Source organism: Phacochoerus africanus, chromosome 3 (genome assembly GCF_016906955.1).
Source record: "Phacochoerus africanus isolate WHEZ1 chromosome 3, ROS_Pafr_v1, whole genome shotgun sequence".
Lineage (NCBI taxonomy): Eukaryota > Metazoa > Chordata > Mammalia > Artiodactyla > Suidae > Phacochoerus > Phacochoerus africanus.
The window spans coordinates 132,033,153-132,056,066 of NC_062546.1; the positions used below are offsets into that span (position 1 = coordinate 132,033,153).

Consider the following 22,914-nt stretch of genomic DNA (forward strand, 5'->3'; position numbering starts at 1 on the left):
TCACATTAAACAATATTTGAATAACTCTGACCAGAAAGGGCAGTTCTGTCAGTTTTAACCTGGCTTCCACAAACTGCAATCCTATCACTGAAATGGATGATTTGAAACTGATTAACCCACCTTCTCCAGAGAAAGCCAAGCAGCCAATTCTGAAAGCAATGGAGGAAAAGCAGCACCCCATAATGATTTCTTTTCCATCTGGCGTAACCCCCAAAAGACTGCTCATCTCCAGATACAACGAGCCCTAGTTTGAATTAATTTGTTCTAGAGGGGGCTCATGCTGTCCTAGTAATAATACTCAGATTATTTCTTCTGATCTCTGAACATTCAGTTTATTCATTCTTGGTCTAATTCAAAGCTACCCAAACCAAAGAGCCGTTTCTATGATTCTAAGCAAAAGTCATCTCTCTCCTGAGCGTTCACAAACTTTACTCCATAGCTCTCCATGAGTATGCTTGAAGACAGCATTCAATACAAACCTGATGAATGAAGGTGCTGCCCTCCTTTTCCCCTATTATTAGGGGACCAATAAAAATATATCAAATACCTGTGATTCTCCTGTGGCAGTTGTTTTTGAGTCAATTCATTTTTCGAGTAATAGCTAAATTTTCTGGATTTTTTTGCTAATATTTTAAAAATTGAACCCATTACTTCACCTTTCTTTTTATCTAAGTATAATTATCTGTTACAACGAGAACCAGGAAAGGTAGACAAATAAAATTCCAAACCTTTATTTTGGTGAAAAATCTAAGGACTTCTCTCCATCTGATCTACCAAGAAGTCAGGGAGAAAGGAAAACAGGGCTTATTTTAAATTTACCTGCTTTTATTTCCTTAGCTTATTCTGGGCTAAGATGCTGAAAATCAGGGAGATAACTGAAAGGACAACAGTCCAAAAAAAGAGAGAGCAAAAGGGCATAGAACAATTTACAAAATGACTAATGTAACCTGAAATAATGGCAAATTAATGGTATATGTAAAGTTATTATCCTATGGGACTCAAAACTAAAATGCAACACATCGTCCTTTAATAACCTTTGAATTTATTATTTAGAAAAAAGTACAGTCTACTATCAGCTAGATTAAATTTGGCCATATATTCTGTTATATTACCAACATATCCAGCCATTTGTGAAGCCAAGAAAGAGTAAAATGCACTCTTAGGATTGGTACTCAACCTTGAAGTGCTGAAAGCCACTTCATCATCTAGTGTGGGGACAAACACATGCATGCAGCACATGCGAATCTAACACTTTGTTGTGTGAAAGCTCAACAGAATCATCGTCACTGTAAATCACTCAGAGAAATTATTTTAACATACACAAATCAAGGCAGAGTTCTCTCTGATTCCTACCAGGATATGTGAAATCACATTCAACATTTTCTCCCCCTACTCTCAATTGAAAGTTTGGCATACAGTGGCTTTCTCCTCTCTTTTCATTCACTACTAAGCAGCACAACACAGAGAAACTATTATAGCTGGACCACCTTCCACATGTTACTTCAATACACAGCTATACTTAATATTCCAGAAGTGACCCAAAAAGCAGAAGAGACTCCATCTTTGATTCCTTCTAAAAAACTGATAGTTTAGGATCAGCATTATCCTAACCCCATTATAATGTCTTGATTTTCCTTCCTTTCTCTCTTGCCTTACACCACTCCAAACTAAAAGTTCTGTCAGTCTTCTACATATTAGATGAAATTGTTTTATAGGCTAACTAATCTATTAATCTACGGTTTGTGCTTCTTAAAACTACATCTAACTAGTAAAATATAATTAACAATATTTTCAAATCAAAGATAATTCAGTTATTTACCTATAGACAAAATCATAAAACATTTTCCAAAAATTACGATGGTTGTATAATCTATATTTGTTTTTGGCCAAGATGAGACATACAATGGGTAATACATATTCACCTTTTACACTTGCTTCCTTCAAAGCTTCTTCATTTTATTCAGCATTTAGTTTAAATTAAATATTTAAAATTGAAGCTGTTCTATGTTGCAAACACAGCTAAAATGAAGAGCTTCAGTAGCAGCAGTGACCAGATTTTAAATGCAGGTAGATCAATAAAAAAAAAAAAAAACAACCAAAGGCTCCATGTGTGAGTGGAATGGTTTATAATAGCTTGCAAATGACTATGTGCTTGCTGTAACCAGCTGTTCTTAAATTATGAATATGCAACCAATTCATGTTAAAGCCAAATCCCAGCACTCTTTCTACAGAGAAATCCCAGTAGTTTTGCTTGTTCTACATGTTAGCACTGTTAAGGATACAAATAGCAGTAAGCTTCCGAACAAATAGGACCAAACTATTGGCATTTTATGCACTGGGTCCATTATCACAGCGGGCGATGTCAATCACTAGTACATTCCTATAACAGCTCAGGCAATATGACAATGATCTTGAAGGAAAAAAAACCAAAATCTCTGCAGCATAGTCAAAGTCCTTCTGACAGCCTAATGCTTTCTTACTTCAGCCAATCAGATTGTCAGACCTGACCTACTAGAAGACTTGCATCAAGCTTGAAACATTTTAAAACATCAATCATAAAAACAAAGACAGGACATTGAATTATACAGTATTAACCTCTAGGGTTTGCATACAAAGACCTTAGATTTATTTATGTCCCAGCGAGTTAAGAGCTTCAGTACACCGTTCTTTACACCAAACTGACTGCCAATTTGATGAACCTCTCTGCCCTCAGCAGGAGTGCACCGTCTTTGATTAATGAGTGCATGCTTGTAGAAAAGTATTAAAAGCAGAAAACAGGAAAAACACACAATTATTTCTACACATAGCTGAAGTACCAATACAATCATTATCTGCAAACAAAATGCTCCTTTTGCCTGTGTACACATGTGCACACAAAGTTAGTAAAGGTTCTGATCTACATATTACCATCATTATTATCTCTAACAATTCTTATTTGAAAGACATTTAAAAACCAAGGTGCAAGCCAAATTTCATAAATCATAAAAACAACTATTTTTAAAGCAGTAATTTTATTTTTAAAAACAAACTAAAAACATCCTATCTTACACAGCAAATTTTTAAATATGTGGCATAAAAAGTATATTTTTACCTCATATTTTTAAAAAAGTTATGCATTAAAAAAGCTCAATATTCAACTTACAAATATCAGTTCTCTTAAATATTTTACATCTCAAACTGTATTATGACTTGCCACAAATCACATAGCATTCAAAACAGATTTAAGTCATATAAATTCATTTTAGTCTAAGTACCATACGTAACCGTAAATTAATTATATTTATTGCCCATGATTTCAAAGTTAATAGGGTCAACAGAAAAATTTATGAATGAAAATTTAAACTTTTTATGATTGTTCTGTTTAGAACTGCTTTCCTTTAAGAAACCCAGTGGGGGAAAAATCCTACTTAAATTAAGGGATGCCTATTTGCACTACAATTAGGAGTATGTCATCTCTAAAAATGAGCTAAGCATTGAGATTCATTTAAAAAAAGTTTACATTTAATATACAACTCAATTTGCCACTTAATTTATATCTGCCATGACATAAATATTTTCTGAATAAATATATTTCTCAAAAATTGAAACATAGGCTAAGATAATAAAATAATTTTAAGAAACTGTATGGTGAATACATTAAAAGGTAATATAAAAGCATTATTACCTGAATATAAATTTTAGCTTTAGTCTCAGTAATTTACATTTATTTAAAAGAAAAGCATCTTTATAAACTTATGATTTCAGGATATTATAATTCTGGAATCACTCAGTGGTGCATTATGTTTAAATTTGTTTATATTGTATAAGAAGTCCTTTTCATTGGGTTTAACTCAGCAAATTATCTATTCTAATCATCAATTTCACTTTTTAAGAATTCCTTTTAAAGGCAATATTCAATATTTTGAATATGTTATGTTATGCTCTTTGAAAAACTGTTGGTGTACTTAGATTTAAAAATTAAAAATTGATAAATATTAGAACTAGAAAATATCTCAACAGTTATAAGTTACATTTTATCCTTCAACTCATCATCCTAAATTTGTTACATAAATTTTTTTTAAATATGTTTTTTTCTGTTGAGATGATCACTCCCTATTCTCCATCTTTCCTGTCTCCTCTTCCACCAAAACAAACAAAACAAAGGGCAAGTAATTAGAAAAAGTATAAAACAGAGGCCAATGGGATGATCTGACACCACTATAGTATAACAGTTTAATAGCTGAAACTATTAATAATGGTTATTAGTACAATAAAAACATAATTTCAAATTTTAAAATAATTAAATGACTACTAGTCAATTATATAATATTTTTACCTCCTTATAGAGAAAATTAAACCCCAAATTGCCCTTTTCCTAAATAATTCTTTTCTCTTCTAAATATCTTCTGCAGCAAAAGTTTAAAGAAATGTTTAGTCAAACAAGTCAACGTTTACTAAATAAGGCATATTTTTGAAACCTTATGATAAGATTTAATTTTATATAACCAAAAACTTCTTAAAATACCTAACTAGGTATTTAATTACTCCCTCAGGATATCAAATTTATTTTTAAAAAATCATTAAATCTCAATGATAGAATTTCATCTAGGGGTCAAAATCCCCACATTACTTTGTGCTAAAGAACACCTTCTTTTGGCAGTTCCACCTAGGACTAGGTCAAAAATTTAGAAACTACAACTTAAAAATCCTATGAGAAATCTTGAAATCTTTCTTTAAATCTAAAAGTAATCAAGTTCTAATGCTTCCTTTCACTAATTCAAGAAGATAAGACAGAAAACTAAACTTTCATGTAACTGTGATATCCTACATCTTGTATAGTAACACAAAAGTAGCAACAAAGACATTAACAATTGCAGTTCAAGCTGGGAGTGACTGTTCTGTTTCAATTCAATGACACCACTAATGGCTTCTTAGCAGCTCCATGAAATCAACCAGCTGTCAAGTTGATGCATCAGAAGGAACAGTTATGCACTCCCATAAGAAAAAGCAACACATCAGGATGTTTGGCAAAACATCTGCTCCTTTACACTGCAGTTCTATAATAAACATGCAAACAAAGAAATGGGAGAAAGGGCAACAGAATTAAAATTCCAAGGTTTCCATTACAATTTCATATGCATTTTAAATAAATGGCTTATAAAAATAAAAACAAATTTCTGCCAAGCTGAATACTTTATTTGAAATCTTTTGAAAATGCTAAATATGATTAGTCAGATTCTTTTAGGCAAAACCTACATACAAATCTTTCCATTTTTAAAACTAAGAGTAAACTATAGTTACCAAATAAAACCTTACCATGGTGTTACATACAAAACTCAAAAATTAATACTAAAATATAGTCTTCCTTCACTCAATACATATTTAGTAACTTATGCCAACAGTGTTTTGCATTTTCAAGACTAAATAGCCTAAAAATATTTTTCAGTAGTGTTTGAAAGAGTAAATGCTGCTACAGTTCAGCCCCAGTTTTTAACACATAGTAACAGTAAATATACCACTCTATTTCAAAATATGTATCTACTCCTACTTCTCTCCAAACCTCTATATGAAAACAATAATATTAAGTTCTCAGAAATAACTTCCTGCTTTTAAAGCATACAATTTGATTTCCCAAAAAAAACCTCTTGTCCTCACAGGCTTAAAATAATTTTACATTCAACCATTCATTTCAAACATTTGTAAAATCTTACTTTTTTCTATCTGAAACTTACAACTGCCTCAATGTTCCTAAATTATTGATTATGCAGCACGGTGACAATATGTAGTGTTTACAATAGGTGTGAGACATCAAATGTACTTAACTACCATTTTCTTAAACTGCTTATCCTCTGTTGCTTGCCATTTATAATCTGCCAAATCTTCTAGTCCTTTGTTGCATGTATAATTTAGAACCATCTGTTCTATGTGCTTTTAACTATTTAAACATTTTTCACCTACCTACAATTCACATAAATGGCAGACATTCAATTCAGTCAAGCTTTCAGTCATAGTGTTTTACATAAAGCACATTCCTAAATAAATAGCATAGCAGATAACACCAGAGAAGGCTGCAACAGAGATAAAAACACACCCCATACAACATAAGTTTTTATGTGTTAGACAAACCTTTTCAATGTACTCAGAATTGTTTCTATTAGCTTTTTTCGAGTTAATTGTAGTCAGTGTTTTTCCCCAACCCAGAAGACAAAGAGAATGCAAATTAAATACAGACAGTTTCATGTCCTTGTTAGAAGAGAAGTAAATATGCTGACTGAAAATGACTGCAAGAGACAGAATTACACTTTCCCATTCAATTTACAGTGCCTGCTATTTATATACCAGTCAGTGTATCATTAAGTTTGGTCATGTGACCAACCGAACTTTAGTGAGGTGAAAAACTATTTTAGACAAGCAAGTTAAAACAACACTAGTTTATATTGTTTACCTTTTCATTATGGCTGACAAAGAGAGTATAGCTTGAGATTTTATTTTTTAAATCAATTCTGCCTTTTAAATACTGATTACATTTTCGCTGATCATTTTACTTAATTATCTGCTACTGAATTTGTAAAGTATCTACTATCTCCAAGTATTTTCAATAGTTATCTTTTCAAAATGTAAGGAAATATGTACAAAACAGAGTATTTAATTACAAAAGGAGATCTAGGTCACTTTAAAAAAGTATACATAAATATTAACAAAGCTGATTAAAGGAAAATCCACAACAGAGAGTGGAGTAAATAAGAAATAAAGTATGCTGATTAAAAATAACATTTAAATCCTTTAAATTATAAAAAAAAATGTCGACAAAAGCTAGGTGAAAACCAAAGGATACTATAAAAGTTTCCCCCATTTTTTTGCACATAATTTTCCACCTGTTACCAAAACATAAATGTGCAGACACTAAAGGTTCATTTTGAGAGCACAACACAAAAATAAGCAGCATAGCTTATCGTTAACCTGTAAGTTACATAGTCCTTTAAATGGTCCCTTAAAAACATGAAAAAAATTAAGCGAAAAATTTACTCCTGGGAAAATTTCTCAAGTTTACATGACGTCACTGGGCCCCCCGAACATTCCCTAAACTTTGAGTCTTAACCAGACACTTTTTGACTTTGTAGTGTTTCTTTCCATTTCTTAAATAAAAAAGAGAGAGAGACTTGGGAATAAAAATTGCCCAAGATGGCGAAACGCTTGTTGTTTAGAGGGCAGGGGAAAAAAATGGAGGATATTGTAATATACACAAAGGGATAAATTTCAACAACTCGGCCAAGGACTGCAGCTGCTTCTCTCTTTATAAGGAAGCAACACACAAAAGATAAATACAGAGGGAAAGAAAAGAAGAGAAAAATCTCCCAAACAGCAGGGCTAGTTCTGACTCTCCGAACACTTCCTGCTTTTCCCATGTTCCAATTCTGGGGTTCGTGGAACTACTTTAAGGGGAGAAGAGCCGCGAAAAGGAAGGTGGGGCGAGAGAAAGACAAGGAGATTAAAAGAGCGAGGAAGAGTTGAGAGCAGGAGGCAGCTCCCAGGGAAGAACTGCTAGGAGACAGACATGACTGTAGGAAAAGCTATGCTCCTCTAACGCTCTGCGTTACTGAAACAGACCTACCCAGGTATCTAGATCTTTTCCCAGTTTCACCTGCCCCCCCACTCCCACTCCACCCCCAGCTCACTTCAGTAACTCTGGAGCTCCCAGCTACTCAGGGAGAGCGAGCAAAAGAGGCCCGAATTGGGGGGTGGGGGTGGCAGGCGCAGCTAATCAGTCCTAGAAGGAAGAGGGGGCGGAGGCAAAAAAGGGCAGCAGTAGGCGGACTGGAGTGGGGGGGTATCTTGAAACTACCCCGGCGGGGATGGGGGGAGCAGCGGATATTCCCGGATAGAAACTACGATCGCAAGAGTGCCAGAGGTTGTTTAAGAAGCAAAACTGTTGGTGGCAACCTGAGCGCTGGAAGCCGAAGGGAGGAAGAAGGAGACGCGAAGCCGGGGCGGCGGAGCAGGGCGGCCGGCACAAAGGAGGCGGACTCGCGGCGGCAGCGTATGCCCGCGCCGGGGGATGCACGGCCCGCGGCCCTGCTAGACCGAAGTCCCGCACTGGCAGCTACGAATAAAGTTTACATTCTCCTGAGACCGCACCCCCCACCTCCCACCCAGGACCGCGCTTCTCCGCGTCCTCCTCCCCCAAACTGCACTCGGGACCCCGAGCACCATCCCAGCCTTCCAGCCAGCACAACAAAGAGACACACCGACCGGCGAGGGTAAACAGCCGCGGCAGGGCGAGCAGGGCGGGCAGAGCGAGCGCCTCGAGATAAGCAACTCCCGAGTCTTCCCCGCTCGCCGGAACGTAGTTTCTCCTTTTCTGTTTCAACCGGCTTTACATTTGGAATCTTCATCTTCTCCCGCACCCCTCACACCCAAGGATTTTAAACTCACCTTTACTTTCGAACTGAGAGTTGCGGTGGATGGGATCCTTCTCCAGATGGTTGAAGGTTACGATTTTTGTTTTTGGAAACCCTACCACCTCCTTATTTCTATTACTATTTTTGCAAGAAAAGTATAAAGAGAGTTGGAGTGGAGGTGAGAATTGTGATCGGGAAAGCCCTGGACTCCCTCCTTCTCCGTCTTCCGCCTCTCTCTTCTGATTAGTTCCTATCCAGCAGCAGATTGAAGCAGGAGATGATTCTTCTCAAGGTTTGTTCAGCAGCTTCACTTCTAGGCGAAGGCTTCATGAACCAAGTGACGTCAACCAACAAGGCTTCTCTCTCTCTCCTCTCTCTAACAATGAAAGTTGCTGTTAACAAGGGAAAAAAGAGAGAGAATTGTTTATACCATTTCAGTTCCAATAATAAATGACCTATCAGCTCCTAAAGTAGCCAAGGGAGGGAGGGGGTTGCTTCTTCCTCCCAAGAATACTGTAGCTTTGAGTTTGCACCGTTCCTCGTCCCGAAAAAGTTAAGGAACTCAAATGTTTTTGTTCTACTTCTAAAAGTAGAGAAGACAGAAAATAGGATTGAAAGTGTAATTTTTTAAAAAAGTACACCGAAAAGAGGGAGCCCAGATTAATCATTTCCATCTAAACATTTTGTTCGTAAAACTCAGAATTCGGTTGAACTCTAAAAGCTAATTTAATATGCCAAGAATTCGTGGATGTTTAGAACTCAAAAAGCAGGCGCAAAAAGGTCCCGGGATAAAACACTACTGCCCTAACACAGGCAAGTTAAACCGACTGCTGTAATGTTTATGCATTGAGTAAAAATTTAAATAAAACGTTAAAATAGTAAATAGTTTTAAAGTTTTAAGTTAAGACTGTAAAAGGTAACCTCAGTATTTTCCCCCTCAACTTCTGAGAAGGCAAAGAAGGGGAGGGATAACTAAATGTAGGAATTAGAACACTTGAAAAAAAAAAATCAAGACTGGGCAGCCCATTGCTCCATCTTTAAAATACACACGAGGTATGTTATTTGTCTACTCCCAGAATTTTTTTCAACTTTCATTTTCCCCCACCAATTTCAACATCCTGAAACCAATAAAGTTAAAGTAAAGGTGAAGTACACCCCATTCCCTGCTACAGCACACTACACCATAGCTTCCTAAAAGATGATTTTTTTTTAAAGGCCTTAACCTTCGCAACACTTTATTAACCAAGACGACAAATAAAAATGTTTTTCATTGAGGTAGTGTTTTTCCCCTGAAGCACGTTAAAGTCTTGAAAGTTCATATTATTAAAAATTGCATAATAAAATTTTTAGGAGGAAGAGCAAGTGAAAGGCAAGCTATAGAATAATTTGACCATATATGTATATTTTGCACATGCATATGCGGATAAATGTATCTTAAAAGATGCTATTGTTTTATGTTTCCTCTTCAGCCACTGGCTGTGATTTTAATTGTGCTGGAGGATCTTCATTAGTATTAACACATGGGGAGATTTAACAAAGCTGCTTCATTAGGAAAAAAAAAAGCTTGGCAGACTAGGTCTTTTTGCATGCACTGAGAATGTCAGCCTTACCTCGGTCATTTGTAACATAATAAGTGCAAGTACAATGATTGCAAAGCAGGAGCACTGGGGGAAGGGCAGAAATACTGCCTGTCTAATAGGGATATCTGAAAAGAAGGCTGCTCATTACATAGTAAAATGTATGCTAAAAATTAGTGAAGATGATGTCTCAGGAGATTGATGCTAAATAAATTAATGTGCTGATATGTTTTTAATTATTATTTTTGTAGTAGTTTATTTCATTCTCAGGATTCACATAGAGCAGCAAAGCTGTGCTAGCACTTATTGATTTTTTTTCCCTGCCACATTCCCGGAATACAGATTTTAATCATTTCACTACACCACACTCAGTAATTTCATTAAAAACTGGAACCTTCCATCCCCAGAAAAGCATTTAATTTCAATGACATACAATTTCTCTCTTAGCAGAAAACTGTCTCTACAGTAAAAGCTGGCCTAAGGTTCAAATGCATAATTTAATCCTGAGTTTTCCATGCTCTACATTCCTTTGAAGCTATAATTTGAGTAACTACCTAATAACTGTAATAAGGACAATAATTTCCTTATAATATATTATTAACTCATATTTAATTAACTCAGAGGCCAAGCTCTGTACATGTATGACTGGGTCAACAGTTCCACAATAACAAAACTTACAAATAATTCTCCAGAAAAAAAATATAGATTATGCTATAAGTGTGGAAAGCTAGCATTTAGATATTACTTTGGCAAAGAAACTTGCAAAAAAGTTCATTCACTTTTATATAATAGTAGTCATTATTCAAAACAGTATTTTAAAATATTTGGAAGAATTCACAGACATTTCTGTATATAAATAATTTTAATATTAATATTTCAACATTCCATTTCTGATATTTTGCCCAATCACTAACATTACTGTTAAAAATAATCAGTTTTGAAATGATAAAAAGAAAGCACTAGATTCAAGTTGTTTCAATTTTCATAAAGAATTCTCTTAAAACATTTCTCTTGAAATAAAGTTAGGTGGCACACTTCAATAACTTGGATGACCAAAGATATATCTTTTACTTAAATACTTTAAACAATATACTGCAAAGCATGGTTCAACTTTTGTTTCCAATAATATTTTGAATAATACTGGGTTTCAAGATAGCACATTGGTTTTCCAAACAGTAAGTTTCATAGGAATATGTAATTTACATTGCCTAGTTTTTAGAGGAAAAAAGCCTGCGGGAAAACTATTTAACATAATAAAACTCATTTTGTAATTTAAATTTTAGATATATGCCTAATCCAAGGAAAAAAAATGATACATAGATAATAAAAGCAATTAGCTTATATAAATATAAAAATTCATATTAAAAATTTCTATCATTCCCCTCAGTGGTTTTATGACCATAGTTCAAAAAAATTTTAAAGTGTGTACGTTTATGTGTGTATGTATATATATATATACATGTATATCACATATATATATAAAATTTCAAGTTGTAGCCGCATATAACACAAAGTTGTCTTTTCCTTGAATGATGAAGTAATATAACAAAGTAAGACTTAGTGTCATTAAAGGTTGGAATAAAGGATAAAAGTAGTGATAATGAAAAACTTGATTTTGGTGTCTTTAAAATATTTTATAACTATATTTTTATTATCATCAAGGGCTTTTTATATAGTTTGGAAATATTTTTGCAACATTCTCAAAGGCAAAGTACAGTTAAATGATAATCAATAATTAACAAAATAGTTAACAAATGAAAAACTCACATAGGTTGATATCTAAAATTCATAAAAGGAATTTTTGTATTTCAATAAAAAATAAAATCTTCAATTTTTATATTAAAATAATCTTCAAAATAATTGGGGGTTATTTGGTAATTCAAATATATTACTTATCCAATTTAATCTATACTTTTAAAACTGCTATTTAAAAATAATTATACACTAAAAATTTAAAACTGGATTACTCCAGTATTTGATACCCCCTTACTAAGAAGTTGTGCTTAAATTATTTTTAATATGATTCCTTCCCTTTTTTTATGTTATCTACATTTAAGTGTTTCAAAGATGACAACTCTTCATAGAGTTGAAGGGAAAAAAAGGGAAAATAATTATAAGTTATAAAATAATTTGGCTCCCACAGCACTTAAGTCTTCTACTTAAGATCATCACCTAAATTAGTACTTGATCATATATAGAAGGTGAAAGAATTTAATAATCAAACAGATCTTTTCCAATATTACTGATAATTATTTCTGAAATTCTATATATGATACATACCTATCCCATAAACGAAGTATTCCACCACTGTGGACTAAATTGTTGCACTTGCTTCTGTAAAGCATCATCTCCTTTTAGGACTAAGGCAAAACTTTTCAAATAGGTAGATATAAAGATGGACAGGTATCTAATTTACTACTGTAGTTATTGTACAGGGACCTTCAAAGGGTAAGAAATTGCTGTGTACAGAGAACAAAGTCTAGGCTGACTATAAAAAGCTAAACGAACAAAAGATCTTAATGGTAGAACAAGCTGGCCACTGTCATGTCTTGTTTCTGTTTCAATCAGTACAGACTAATGAAGCTTTATTTGTTTTCATTCTCTGAACAAACATTTGAGTGCTCGCTATATGCTATGCACTCTGCTAGAGGCTGGAAAGACATGAAAAGCTCACATTCTGGTTGATGTTGAAAGTGTGAAATTCCTGGGAGATTAGAGGCTCACAAAAATCACATTATAACGATACAAATAATAAAGTTTTGCAAGAATAATGAGGGTGGGGCAACAACTAATTCTGACTGAGGGTCTATGAAAAGCTTTATCAAAGAAATCCCATTTGAGCTACATCTCAAATACATACCAGGCAAAGAAAGTGAGGGTGGATTCTGAGTGAAACCTGTTTAAATACAAAGAGCTACTACTACATCTTATGTCCATTTACTAGAGTGAGAAATACAATTTAGCAGGACTATTCAGCATGAGGTGTGGAATATCAGGGACAAGAAGGAAAAGGAGGCAGGGACCTGTGAGTGAAAGGCTTTATGGTTGAATTTATCCTGAGAGCCAACAAAGGTCAGCAAACAAGTGATATGATCAACCTTATTTTTAGGGAAAAATAACTGTGTAGGCAGTGCACATGATAGACTGTAGTATGAAGAGATTGCTTAACAGTCCATGAGGGAGTTCTGTGGTGCAGCAGGTTAAGACATTGTCACTGCAGCACTTTGGGTTGCTACCTTAGCACCCCTTCAGTTCGGAGCCTAGGAACTTCCATGTGCCACAGAGGTGGCCAAAAAATAAATTAATTAAAAAACAGTCCATGAGAAAAATGGTAAAAGACAATGGTACTGGAAGTTTAAAGTGAAATATTTTTGAGGTAAAATGTGGATTGTGTGACTAAGTAAAAGCAGAGTAAAAGGAGAGGAAGGGCTACACGAAAACCAGAGATTTCTGCCTTAGGGAACTGGGTAAATGCTGCAGTCATTTAGGTAAAGTCAGAATACATAAGGGATGGAGTTCCCATTGTGCATCAATGGGTTAAGGACCAGATGCAATTTCCTTGATAAGGGTTTAATCCCTGGCCTCATTCAGTGGGTTAAGGATCCAGTGTTGCCATAAGCCATGGGGGATATGGCTTGGATTTAGTGTTGCTGTGGCTGTCGCATAGGCCTCAGCTGCAGCTTCAGTTCGACCCCTAGCCTGAGAACTTCCATATGCCACAGGTACAGAATATATAAGGGAAAACAAATCATAAGGTAGTTTGGAACTAGAAACTTAATTTATACTTTATAGAGCACTCTTAAATGGGATTATTAAAATCAACTGGAAAGTTTTTTTCAAAATGTACATACCCGGGCCCAGTTATCCACACATTGACTAGATCTGGGTGGAGGCTAAGTATTTATTTTCTTTTTTTAAAAACTGATGGTGTTTTTGATACACACTGCTGATTAAGAACTTAGTTGATTATCAGCACAAGTTGATTATAAAATTCATCTGGAATAAACAAGAAAAGTTCAGAAAACTCTGAAAAAAGAGGATTGGGGGTAAGGGGAGGGTGTCATATCAGATTAATAATGTAACAGCATTGGCACATGAAAAAAGACAAGAGAAAATTGATAAATTATCCAAATGCATATTAACATAGATGAACGCTGATTCTCAAAGCAGTAAGGAAGAGATGTACTTTTTCATAAGCAGTGTTGGGATAACTGGTAATCATAAGGAAAAAGTAAATTTGGATCTGCTCCAAAAATAAATTTAAAAAAAGATCAGATATTTAAGTATAAAAATTTGAACCCATACAAGTATTAGGAGAAATTATAGGTCAATTCCTCTGTAAACGGACAGTAGGGAAAATGTTCCCAGCATTGGTCAAAACTAGACGCAGTAAAGTGAAATATCAGTAAATTTCAAAACATAAAAACTTTTGTATGACGAAAAAGAAAAAATACTGCAAGCGAAGTATAAAAACAAATGAGAAACTGAAAAAATCTGTAACACATGAGACTATTTAATAACCCTACATATAAAAAGTATCTAAAGTTGAATAAAACACCAACACCCTGATAGATATATGGTAAGATATGAACAGACATTTCACAGAAGAAGAAATGCAAACGTCCTTTAAACAGAAATATTCTCAACCTTGCTCTTAAGAGAAATGCAAATAAGGAGTCACTGAAATATGGAGTTCCCGGTGTGGCTCAGTGCTAGCAAACCCAACTAGTATCCAAGAGGATGCAGGGGTTTGATCCCTGGCTTTGCTCAGTGGGTTAAGGAACCTGCATTGCTGTGATCTGTGGTGTAGCCTGACCCCTAGCCTGCGAACTTCCATATGCCTCAGATGTGACCCTAAAAAGAAGCAAAAAACAAAAAAAGAATCACTGAAATACTATGTCTCACCCAACAAACTGGCAAAAATCCAAAAGTTTTACAACACAGCTTGTTAGTGAGGCAGTTGTGAGGAAAAGGAACACTCTCAAACACTGCTTGTTAGAGTGAAAAAGAGAAAAACCCCAACAAGAGAATTTGATATCTAGTAGTTATACGTGTATTTTATATTAGAAAATTCCACTTCTAAGAATCTGACCAACACAAAAGAATATAATATAGGCATATAAGAAGTTATTCTCTGAAGCACTGTTTTTTATAGCAAATGTCTATGTGAAAATAATAGAGAAATCTCACTAACATGAAGTCTGAAGACCAAAAGAGGGAGCACTCATCCATGTACCAATCAAGATCTATTCAGATACCAACAGGAAGACTTAAATCATGTCTCTCCAGCTGGAAGTGACACTGTTTTACTACCAATGCCAGAGGAGAAAGATCTCTTCCTTGCGTGGCAACAGCTCAACCAATGAGAAATTGTCACAACTCAGCCAGTTAAGAGCCATCATAATTTGAACTCCCAATTTCCTCCAAGGGACTTCTTGTTTATGAATGCCTCTTCCAATTTTTCCTTTTTCTCTATAAAAAACTTTTCTTTCTTTTGCTTTATGGGACTTGCATATGGTTCTCATAGTTGCATGTCCTAAACTGCAAATCCTTGCTGTTCTCAAATAAACCCATTGGCTATTAATTGTTTTAGGTTAACATCTAGAAATAACCCAAATGCCCATCATAGGGAAATGGCAGGATAAATTATAGCATATACAGGGAGTTCACGTCGTAGCTCACTGGTTAACGAACCTGGCTAGGAACCATGAGGTTGCAGGTTCAATCCCTGGCCTCACTCAGTGGGTAGGGGATTCAGCTACACCATTGTGGTATAGGTCGAAGACTCGGCTCAGATCCTGCTTTGCTGTGGCTGTGGTGTAGGCCGGCACCTGTAGCTCCGATTAGACCCCTAGCCTGGGAACCTCCATATGCTGTGGGTGCGGCCCTAAAAAGCGAAAACAAACAAAAAATTATAGCATACACACATGGTGGGGTTCTATTAATTTTTAACAAGGAATAAGGAATATATGTACTATAAAATACTTCATCATCAACTCCAGTATATATTGTTAAGTTAAAAAAGCAAGATGGAGAAAAGCATCTATGAGATACTGCCATTCATTTATATAGTTACCTCATTTATTAAAAAATTTTATGACCGCACCCAAAGCACATGGAAGTTCCTGGCTGGGGACTGAACCCATGCCTCCACAGTCACCCAAGCTGCTGTGGTCAGGTTCTTAACCCAATGCACCACAGAGGGAGCTCCTCTCATTTTTTAAATGAAAAGTCAAAAAATTAAAACACATGGTTACCTGCAAAAACAAAGTGAGCAGAGCAGTAAAGATAGAATGGTAGCAAAGTTTTTCATAAAACTTGTTTTGTAGGTGTGATTTTGGGAAACATATAAAATAATTTACATAATTATAAAACAAAAACACATTAAATTGGAGTTCCTATTGTGGTTCAGTGGGTTACAGACCCAACTAGTATCCATGAGGATGCTGGTCTGATCCCTGGTCTTGCTGAGTGGGTTAGGGATCCCACTTTGTGGTGAGCTGTGGTGCAGGCTGCAGATGCAGCTTGGTTCCCACGTTGCTGTGGCTATGGCATAGGCTGGCAGCTGCAGCTCCAATTGGACCCCTAGGCTGGGAACATCCATATGCCACAGGTGCAGCCCTAAAAAGCAAAAACAAACAAAAACATTACATTTTAAAAGCAATCCCATCAAAATGAAAGCTAAATGAAATCAATGAACTTACTTGTATATGGAGTTGGTGGCATAACCATACAGAGAAGAATATTCTAAGTGACTTTAAATGCTGTAAAGTTTTTTTTTTTCTCCTGGCTGCCCTGCAGCATATAGAGTTCCTGGGCCAGGGATCAAATCTCACCCACAGTTGCGACCTAAGCCGCAGCTGCAGTAACATGAGATCCTTAACCCTCTGTGCTGGGCCAGGGATCAAACCTGTGTCCCAGTGCTCCCAAGACGCTGCCAATCCTGTTGCACCACAGTGGGAACACATAAATGCAGTAATTTTTTAAAAAACCACATACAAACACTAACTTAACAGTACATTCCTCATAGGATTTAAACTAATAAAATGGGAGTTCCCGTCGTGGCGCAGTGGTTAACGAATCCGACTAGGAACCATGAGGTTGCGGGTTCGATCCCTGCCCTTGCTCAGTGGGTTAACGATCTGGCATTGCCATGAGCTGTGGTGTAGGTTGCAGACGTGGCTCGGATCCCGTGTTGCTGTGGCTCTGGCGTAGGCCAGTGGCTACAGCTCCAATTGGACCCCTAGCCTGGGAACCTCCATATGCCGCGGGAGTGGCCCAAAGAAATAGCAAAAAGACAAAAAAATAAATAAATAAACTAATAAAATGAACTTTAAAGCAGCAACTACAAAAGAGAAACTTAAATTGTTATCACTAATCATAGTTTTGTAGTATTAACTTGTGATGTTATTGTAATATTACTGCATGCATAGTCTGAGAAAAAACAAATGGTTAATTAAGTTGGATGTTTTTTGTGTGGAAAAAAAAGAAGCAGATCTAAAAATCAATGTTACATAAAATTTCTGATCATGAATTTGCACTGGATATGTTAGAATGAACTAATCAAATATTTTATATTCTAAAAAATATATATTTTAGTTCCACCCACCATAAATGCCTAAAAATGGCATCTACTACAGTAGCAACATGCATACACTTATGTATCCAGTTATGGCTGCTAAACACCATTCACCCCTGAAATGAATTCCTTGAAACAATGTCTGATTCTAGGCTTGGGACAGGAAATATCCAAGATAAACCTAGAATACCCTATCATAGGATTAAACATGAAAACTATCAAAGATTATTGGGGTCATGTAAAAAGGACTTGGGAGTAAATTCGAAGAAGCTAACTTGAGGTGGCTCCCACTGGCCAAAGATGAGACAATTTTAATTTGTTAAGAATTACTACAATAGGGAGTTCCTTGGTAGCTCAGTGGGTTAAGGACCCAGCATTGGCATTACAGTGGCTGGGGTAGTTGCAGTGGCGGGAGTTCCATCCCTGCCTTGGAACTTCTGCATGCCACAGCTGCAGCCAAAAAAAAAAGAAAGAAAGAAAGAACTACAATGAATTGAAACACAAAAAAATATATCTTAAAGTATGAGTTGATAATGATACTGAAAAAAAAAAAAAAACTTTATGGAGTTCTCTTGCGGTGCAACTGGTTAAGGATCCAACATTGCCATTGCAACAGCTTGGATGGCTATTCTGGTGCAGGTTTCATCCCTGGCCAGAAAATTTCCATATGCCTTGGCACAGCCAAAAAGCCCCCCCAAAACAAAAAAACTTCATTGTTCACCTTTGAAGAATGCTAGGGAACCAATCACCTCATTATTTTGAAAACTGGTAAATAAATAATACAAATTATGACTTTATTCAACATTTCCTGTCAAATATACCTTAGAAAATCTAATTTGAAATTATTTTTGTATGTATAGATATATATGTATATACCTATGTCTGTATGTGTTGTATGTATATAGGTATGCATATGGATATAGTATATACATCTATATCTTAGTATTTCAACATAATATTTCATTTTTAAAAAAAGTTTAAATGTTATTGGCTTGCACTAAGTTATTATGAGCAAGGAAATAATACAGATTTCAAGGTAGATAAAACAAAGAAGGAATATAATATTCTTATCTGATAAACAGCAAAATTACCAATTCATTAAGACAAACTTAAAACACTGGAGTTACATATCAAAGTTTTGAAGCAATCAAAACTTATAGCCAATGTACAGACATCATTCGCGTGGTCTTTCTCATAGCAATCCTCCATGAAAGCCAAAGGCATAATGATGAATAAGCTGATTGAATTAACAAAAAAAAGTTCACCCAAATCAGTCACATAAGGCTGTGCATATTATACAGGAAACCACTCCAGGGGCAGCAATATACTGAATCCAACTCATTAAAGCCCATGCAGTCAAAACCTAAAGTTTCAGGAATTCTGCAAGCTGGTTGTTAAAACACAGCCATTATCAAAAATAAATATTTTAAAACTTAAAATAAATTATATTAACAACAAATAAATATAACTCATCACTTCTTATTTTATTATGTTTTACCATTATTGATGCCCTTGAGGTTATTTATGCCCACTGCAGTATGCAGAAAAAATGATACAGTGGTACGCTACTGACATCCCTTCCCAACTCTATTATTAGTGATATTACATTGGTAGTTTGAAATAGACCACGGCGGAAATGTTTAAAACGTGGAAATCAGCAAACACTACAAAGCAGGGCATAAATTTAACATTTTGGGTTTTTTTTGTTTTGTCTTTTCTAGAACCACACCCGCGGCATATGGAGGTTCTCAGGCTAGGGGGTCTAATCAGAGCTGTAGCCACCAGCCTACATCACAGCCACAGCGATGCGGGATCCAAGCCTTGTCTGCAACCTACACCATAGCTCGTGGCAATGCCAGATCCTTAACCCACTGAGCAAGGGCAGGGATTGAACCCGCAACCTCATGGTTCTTAGATTCATTAACCACTGAGCCACAACGGGAAATCCAAATTTAACATTTTGTTGACAGTCTACAATTAAGAAAGTGATAGGAAAAATGTTAACCAAATTAAATTTATTTATTTATTTTTTATTTTATATATATATATATTTGTCTTTTTGCCATTTCTTGGGCCACTCCCGCGGCATATGGAGGTTCCCAGGCTAGGGGTTTAATCAGAGCTGTAGCTGCTGGCCTACACCAGAGCCACAGCAACACGGGATCCAAGCCGCGTCTGCGACTTACACCACAGCTCACGGCAACGCTGGATCCTTAACCCATTGAGCAAGGCCAGGGATCGAACCCACAACCTCATGGTTCCTAGTCGGATTCGTTAACCACTGCGCCACTATGGGAACTCCTAATTAAATTTAAAGTGTTACACAGAAACAGCACGAAAAGGGAGAGAGAGTAATCTAATATTTTTTCATTTCTTAAAGTTTTATTATAGTACAGTTGATTTACGATGTTGTAATAATTTCTCGTACAACAAAAAAGACTCAGTTATACATGTATACACATCTATTCTCTTTCAGATTCTTTTCCCACACAGATTATCACAGAATATTGGGTAGAGTTCTCTGTGCTATATAGTAGGTCCCCACTGGCCAATCAGTCCATATATCTCAGTGTGCATATGCCAATCCCAAACCCCTCATTCATCCCCCTGCAATCTTCTAATATTTTAAACCTATTAATGAGTTAGTAAGAAGTCTTTGATCAAAAAGTAATTTCATTTTCATCTTACTCTTTAACTTAGACAAAAATATCAATGACCATTTATATTAAAACTACATTCTTCAACAATTGTGCAACTATACGTTGGCTACAGATAGGGACATAGAAACAAGATTTTGGTAAACATCAACCAAAGTGTTCTATAAGAATAAATTGGCTATATGGATTTTACAATTAGTACTGCATATGTTACGATTTGCAAAATATATACATTTTCATTCCCAGAAAGATTTACCAGCACACCTCTGTTGGGAAGGACCACAATCACTAGCCCTTGGGAAGTGCACTGTCCAACTGAAAGATGTAAACAGTCCAGATATCTGATACAATGTGTTAAACGCTCTAATATAAGTATTCAAAGTGAAATGAGTGCACATGAGAAGAAGCAGTTATTTTTTTCTGGGGGGAGATAGGGGAAGGAGAATTCATATCCTAATTTGTAAAAGTCCATCTCATAGTAAAACCTTCTTTGCATTATAATTTGTCCTAATATATTACATATATTATTTTTAGCACTGAAGTTTGTAACAATTTAGCCCTGAAACACAGTTTTAAGCTCTTCAAGGTACTGATACATGCCATTTGGGCAAGCCCTCTGAAATCACAGAAATGATCTTTTTTCAGCGTCATGATGAAATATTTTTATCTATCTGATTTCAAAAATTCATATGACTACCTTCCCTCTTGACAGCCAACGGTTTCAAGTTGGGGAAAAAGGAGGTTTTTTTTTTTTTTTTTTGGTTTTTAGGGCCGCATGTGTGGCATATGGAGGTTCCCAGGCTAGGGGTCTAATCGGAGCTGTAGCTGCCAGCCTACGCCACAGTCACAGCAATGGAGGATAGGAGCCACGTCTGCAACCTACACCACAGCTCAGAACAACTCCGGATCCTTAACCCACTGAGCAGGGATCAAACCTGCGAACTCATGGATGCTAGTCAGATTCGTTAACCGCCGAGTCACGACGGGAACTCCCTTTTTTTCGGCGGGGGTTTATATTCACTGCTCATTTATTTTCACAACATTCTGAAGAATATATACTCAAGGACCCAAATTCAATCATAGGCATGGTTTTCACTATTTCTTTTAAACACTAAATCAAGATCAAAGTCCATATTCTTTATAGACAGTTGTGTCTGGGAATAACACACTGTGAGAAACAATAGTCAACTGCCAACTCTTTAACTAGTGTAGTGCTATTGTTTCTCATATTCTGCTTGTACTCTGTCAATACTGATTCCAACAAACTTTTTCCAGAAAATTGTTTGGTTTGTAAAATAATCACAAACCAAATTTTAAAAATATCTTCCACCTTAAGCATGAATCTTTAGTGATTTAAAAAAGAAATCAGAGATCCCACCGTGGCACGGGGTGGTGGGGAGGAGTAAGGATACGGAGTTGTCTCCGTGGGGGAAGGGGGTTCAATCTCTGTCCCAGTGAAGTGCCTTAAGAATCCAGTGTGGCTGCAAGTGTGGCTCAGATTCTATCCCTAGCCCAGGAATTTCCATATACAAAAAAAAAAAAAAAAAAACTAAAACAAAACAAACCCAAGAAGCTCTCAGGCACATCTCCCTCATAAACAGTAAAACATTCAATGTATTCTTTACATAGAAGGTTTCAACCAAGTGTAAAGCCAGATATCTAATAGCATGCACATGTTAAAGAGTAGTTAGAGGGAGTTCCCGTCCTGGTGCAGCAGAAACGAATCCAACTAGGGACCATGAGGTTGCGAGTTTCATTCCTGGCCGTGCTCAGTGGGTTAAGGATCCAGCGTGGCCGTGAGCTGTGGCGTAGGTCACAGACGTGGCTCGCATCTGGTGTTGCTGTGGCTCTGGCATAGGCCGGCGGCTACAGCTCTGATTCCACCCCTAGCCTGGGAACCTCCATGTGCTGCGGGAGCGGCCCAAGAAATGGCAAAAAGACAAAAAAAAAATTAAAAAATTACTTTTTATAACCTCTCTCTCTCTCATATATTTATAACCTATCTATCTTTCCCATTCTTGACTGGAGACAAAGGGAGAGAGAGAGAGGGAAATTATCCTCCAAGAGGCAAATAAAATGATAGAAATCACCTGGAAACAAGATAAGTTGGATCTTTTAAAATAGTAAAAAAGAAATTTATACATTGTGAGTTTTTTATTTTATTTTTTGTCTTTTTTTTCCCAGTGCTGCACTCACGGCATATGGAAGTTCCCAACCAAGGGGTCAAATTGGAGCTGTAGCTGCCGGCCTACGCCACAGTCACAACAACACAGGATCCTAGCCACATGTGCCACATACGCCGCAGCTCACGGCAACACCAGATCCTTAACCCACTGAGCAAGGCCAGGGATTGAACCCATATCCTCATGGATACTAGTTGGATTCGTTATAGCTGAGCCACAAGTTGATTTACAATGCTGTGATAATTTCTGCTGTACTGAAATTATTTCTGTATAGCAGAAATTATCACATGTTCAGTACATGTATAACCAAAGAGTGATTCAGTTATACATATACACACCCATTCTTTTTCAAATTCTTTCCCCAGACAGATTATCACAGAATATTGGGTAGAGTTCCCTGTGCTATACAACAGGTCCCCATTGGCCAGTTATTCCATATACCTTTTGTGGAAGTTTTTATGTGTGGCTTTTGTTGAAAAAATTAGGTTTAATTCTTTGAGACTTTCTTGGAGGGTCACTCTTACTACTCAGAGAGGAAAT

At 36.1% G+C, this 22,914-nt stretch overlaps 2 protein-coding genes across 19 annotated transcripts in view; one reads left to right on the forward strand and one right to left on the reverse strand.

Moving 5' to 3' along the window:
* Nucleotides 1-22,914, reverse strand: part of BAZ2B (bromodomain adjacent to zinc finger domain 2B) — a 399,019-nt gene that overhangs the window by 319,739 nt on the left and 56,366 nt on the right. For all 18 annotated transcript variants that reach the window (XM_047772695.1, XM_047772694.1, XM_047772692.1 and 15 more), the window contains exon 4: nucleotides 8,413-8,770. The gene's annotated coding sequence lies outside the window, so the exon portion shown is untranslated. The remainder of the gene's footprint in view (nucleotides 1-8,412; nucleotides 8,771-22,914) is intronic.
* Nucleotides 7,162-10,197, forward strand: LOC125121959 (uncharacterized). Its single transcript, XM_047770245.1, has 2 exons — nucleotides 7,162-7,212; nucleotides 7,498-10,197. The coding sequence occupies exons 1-2, from the start codon at nucleotides 7,162-7,164 to the stop codon at nucleotides 8,239-8,241; spliced, it is 795 nt and encodes a 264-aa protein (XP_047626201.1). The 3' UTR covers nucleotides 8,242-10,197.

Coding starts and splice junctions, on each gene's coding strand:
- LOC125121959 (XM_047770245.1), top strand. CDS start 7,162: ATGGCGAAACGCTTGTTGTTTAGAGGGCAGGGGAAAAAAATGGAGGAT. Junction 7,213..7,497: donor GGAAAAAAATGGAGGATATT/GTAATATACACA, acceptor AGTTGAGAGCAG/GAGGCAGCTCCCAGGGAAGA.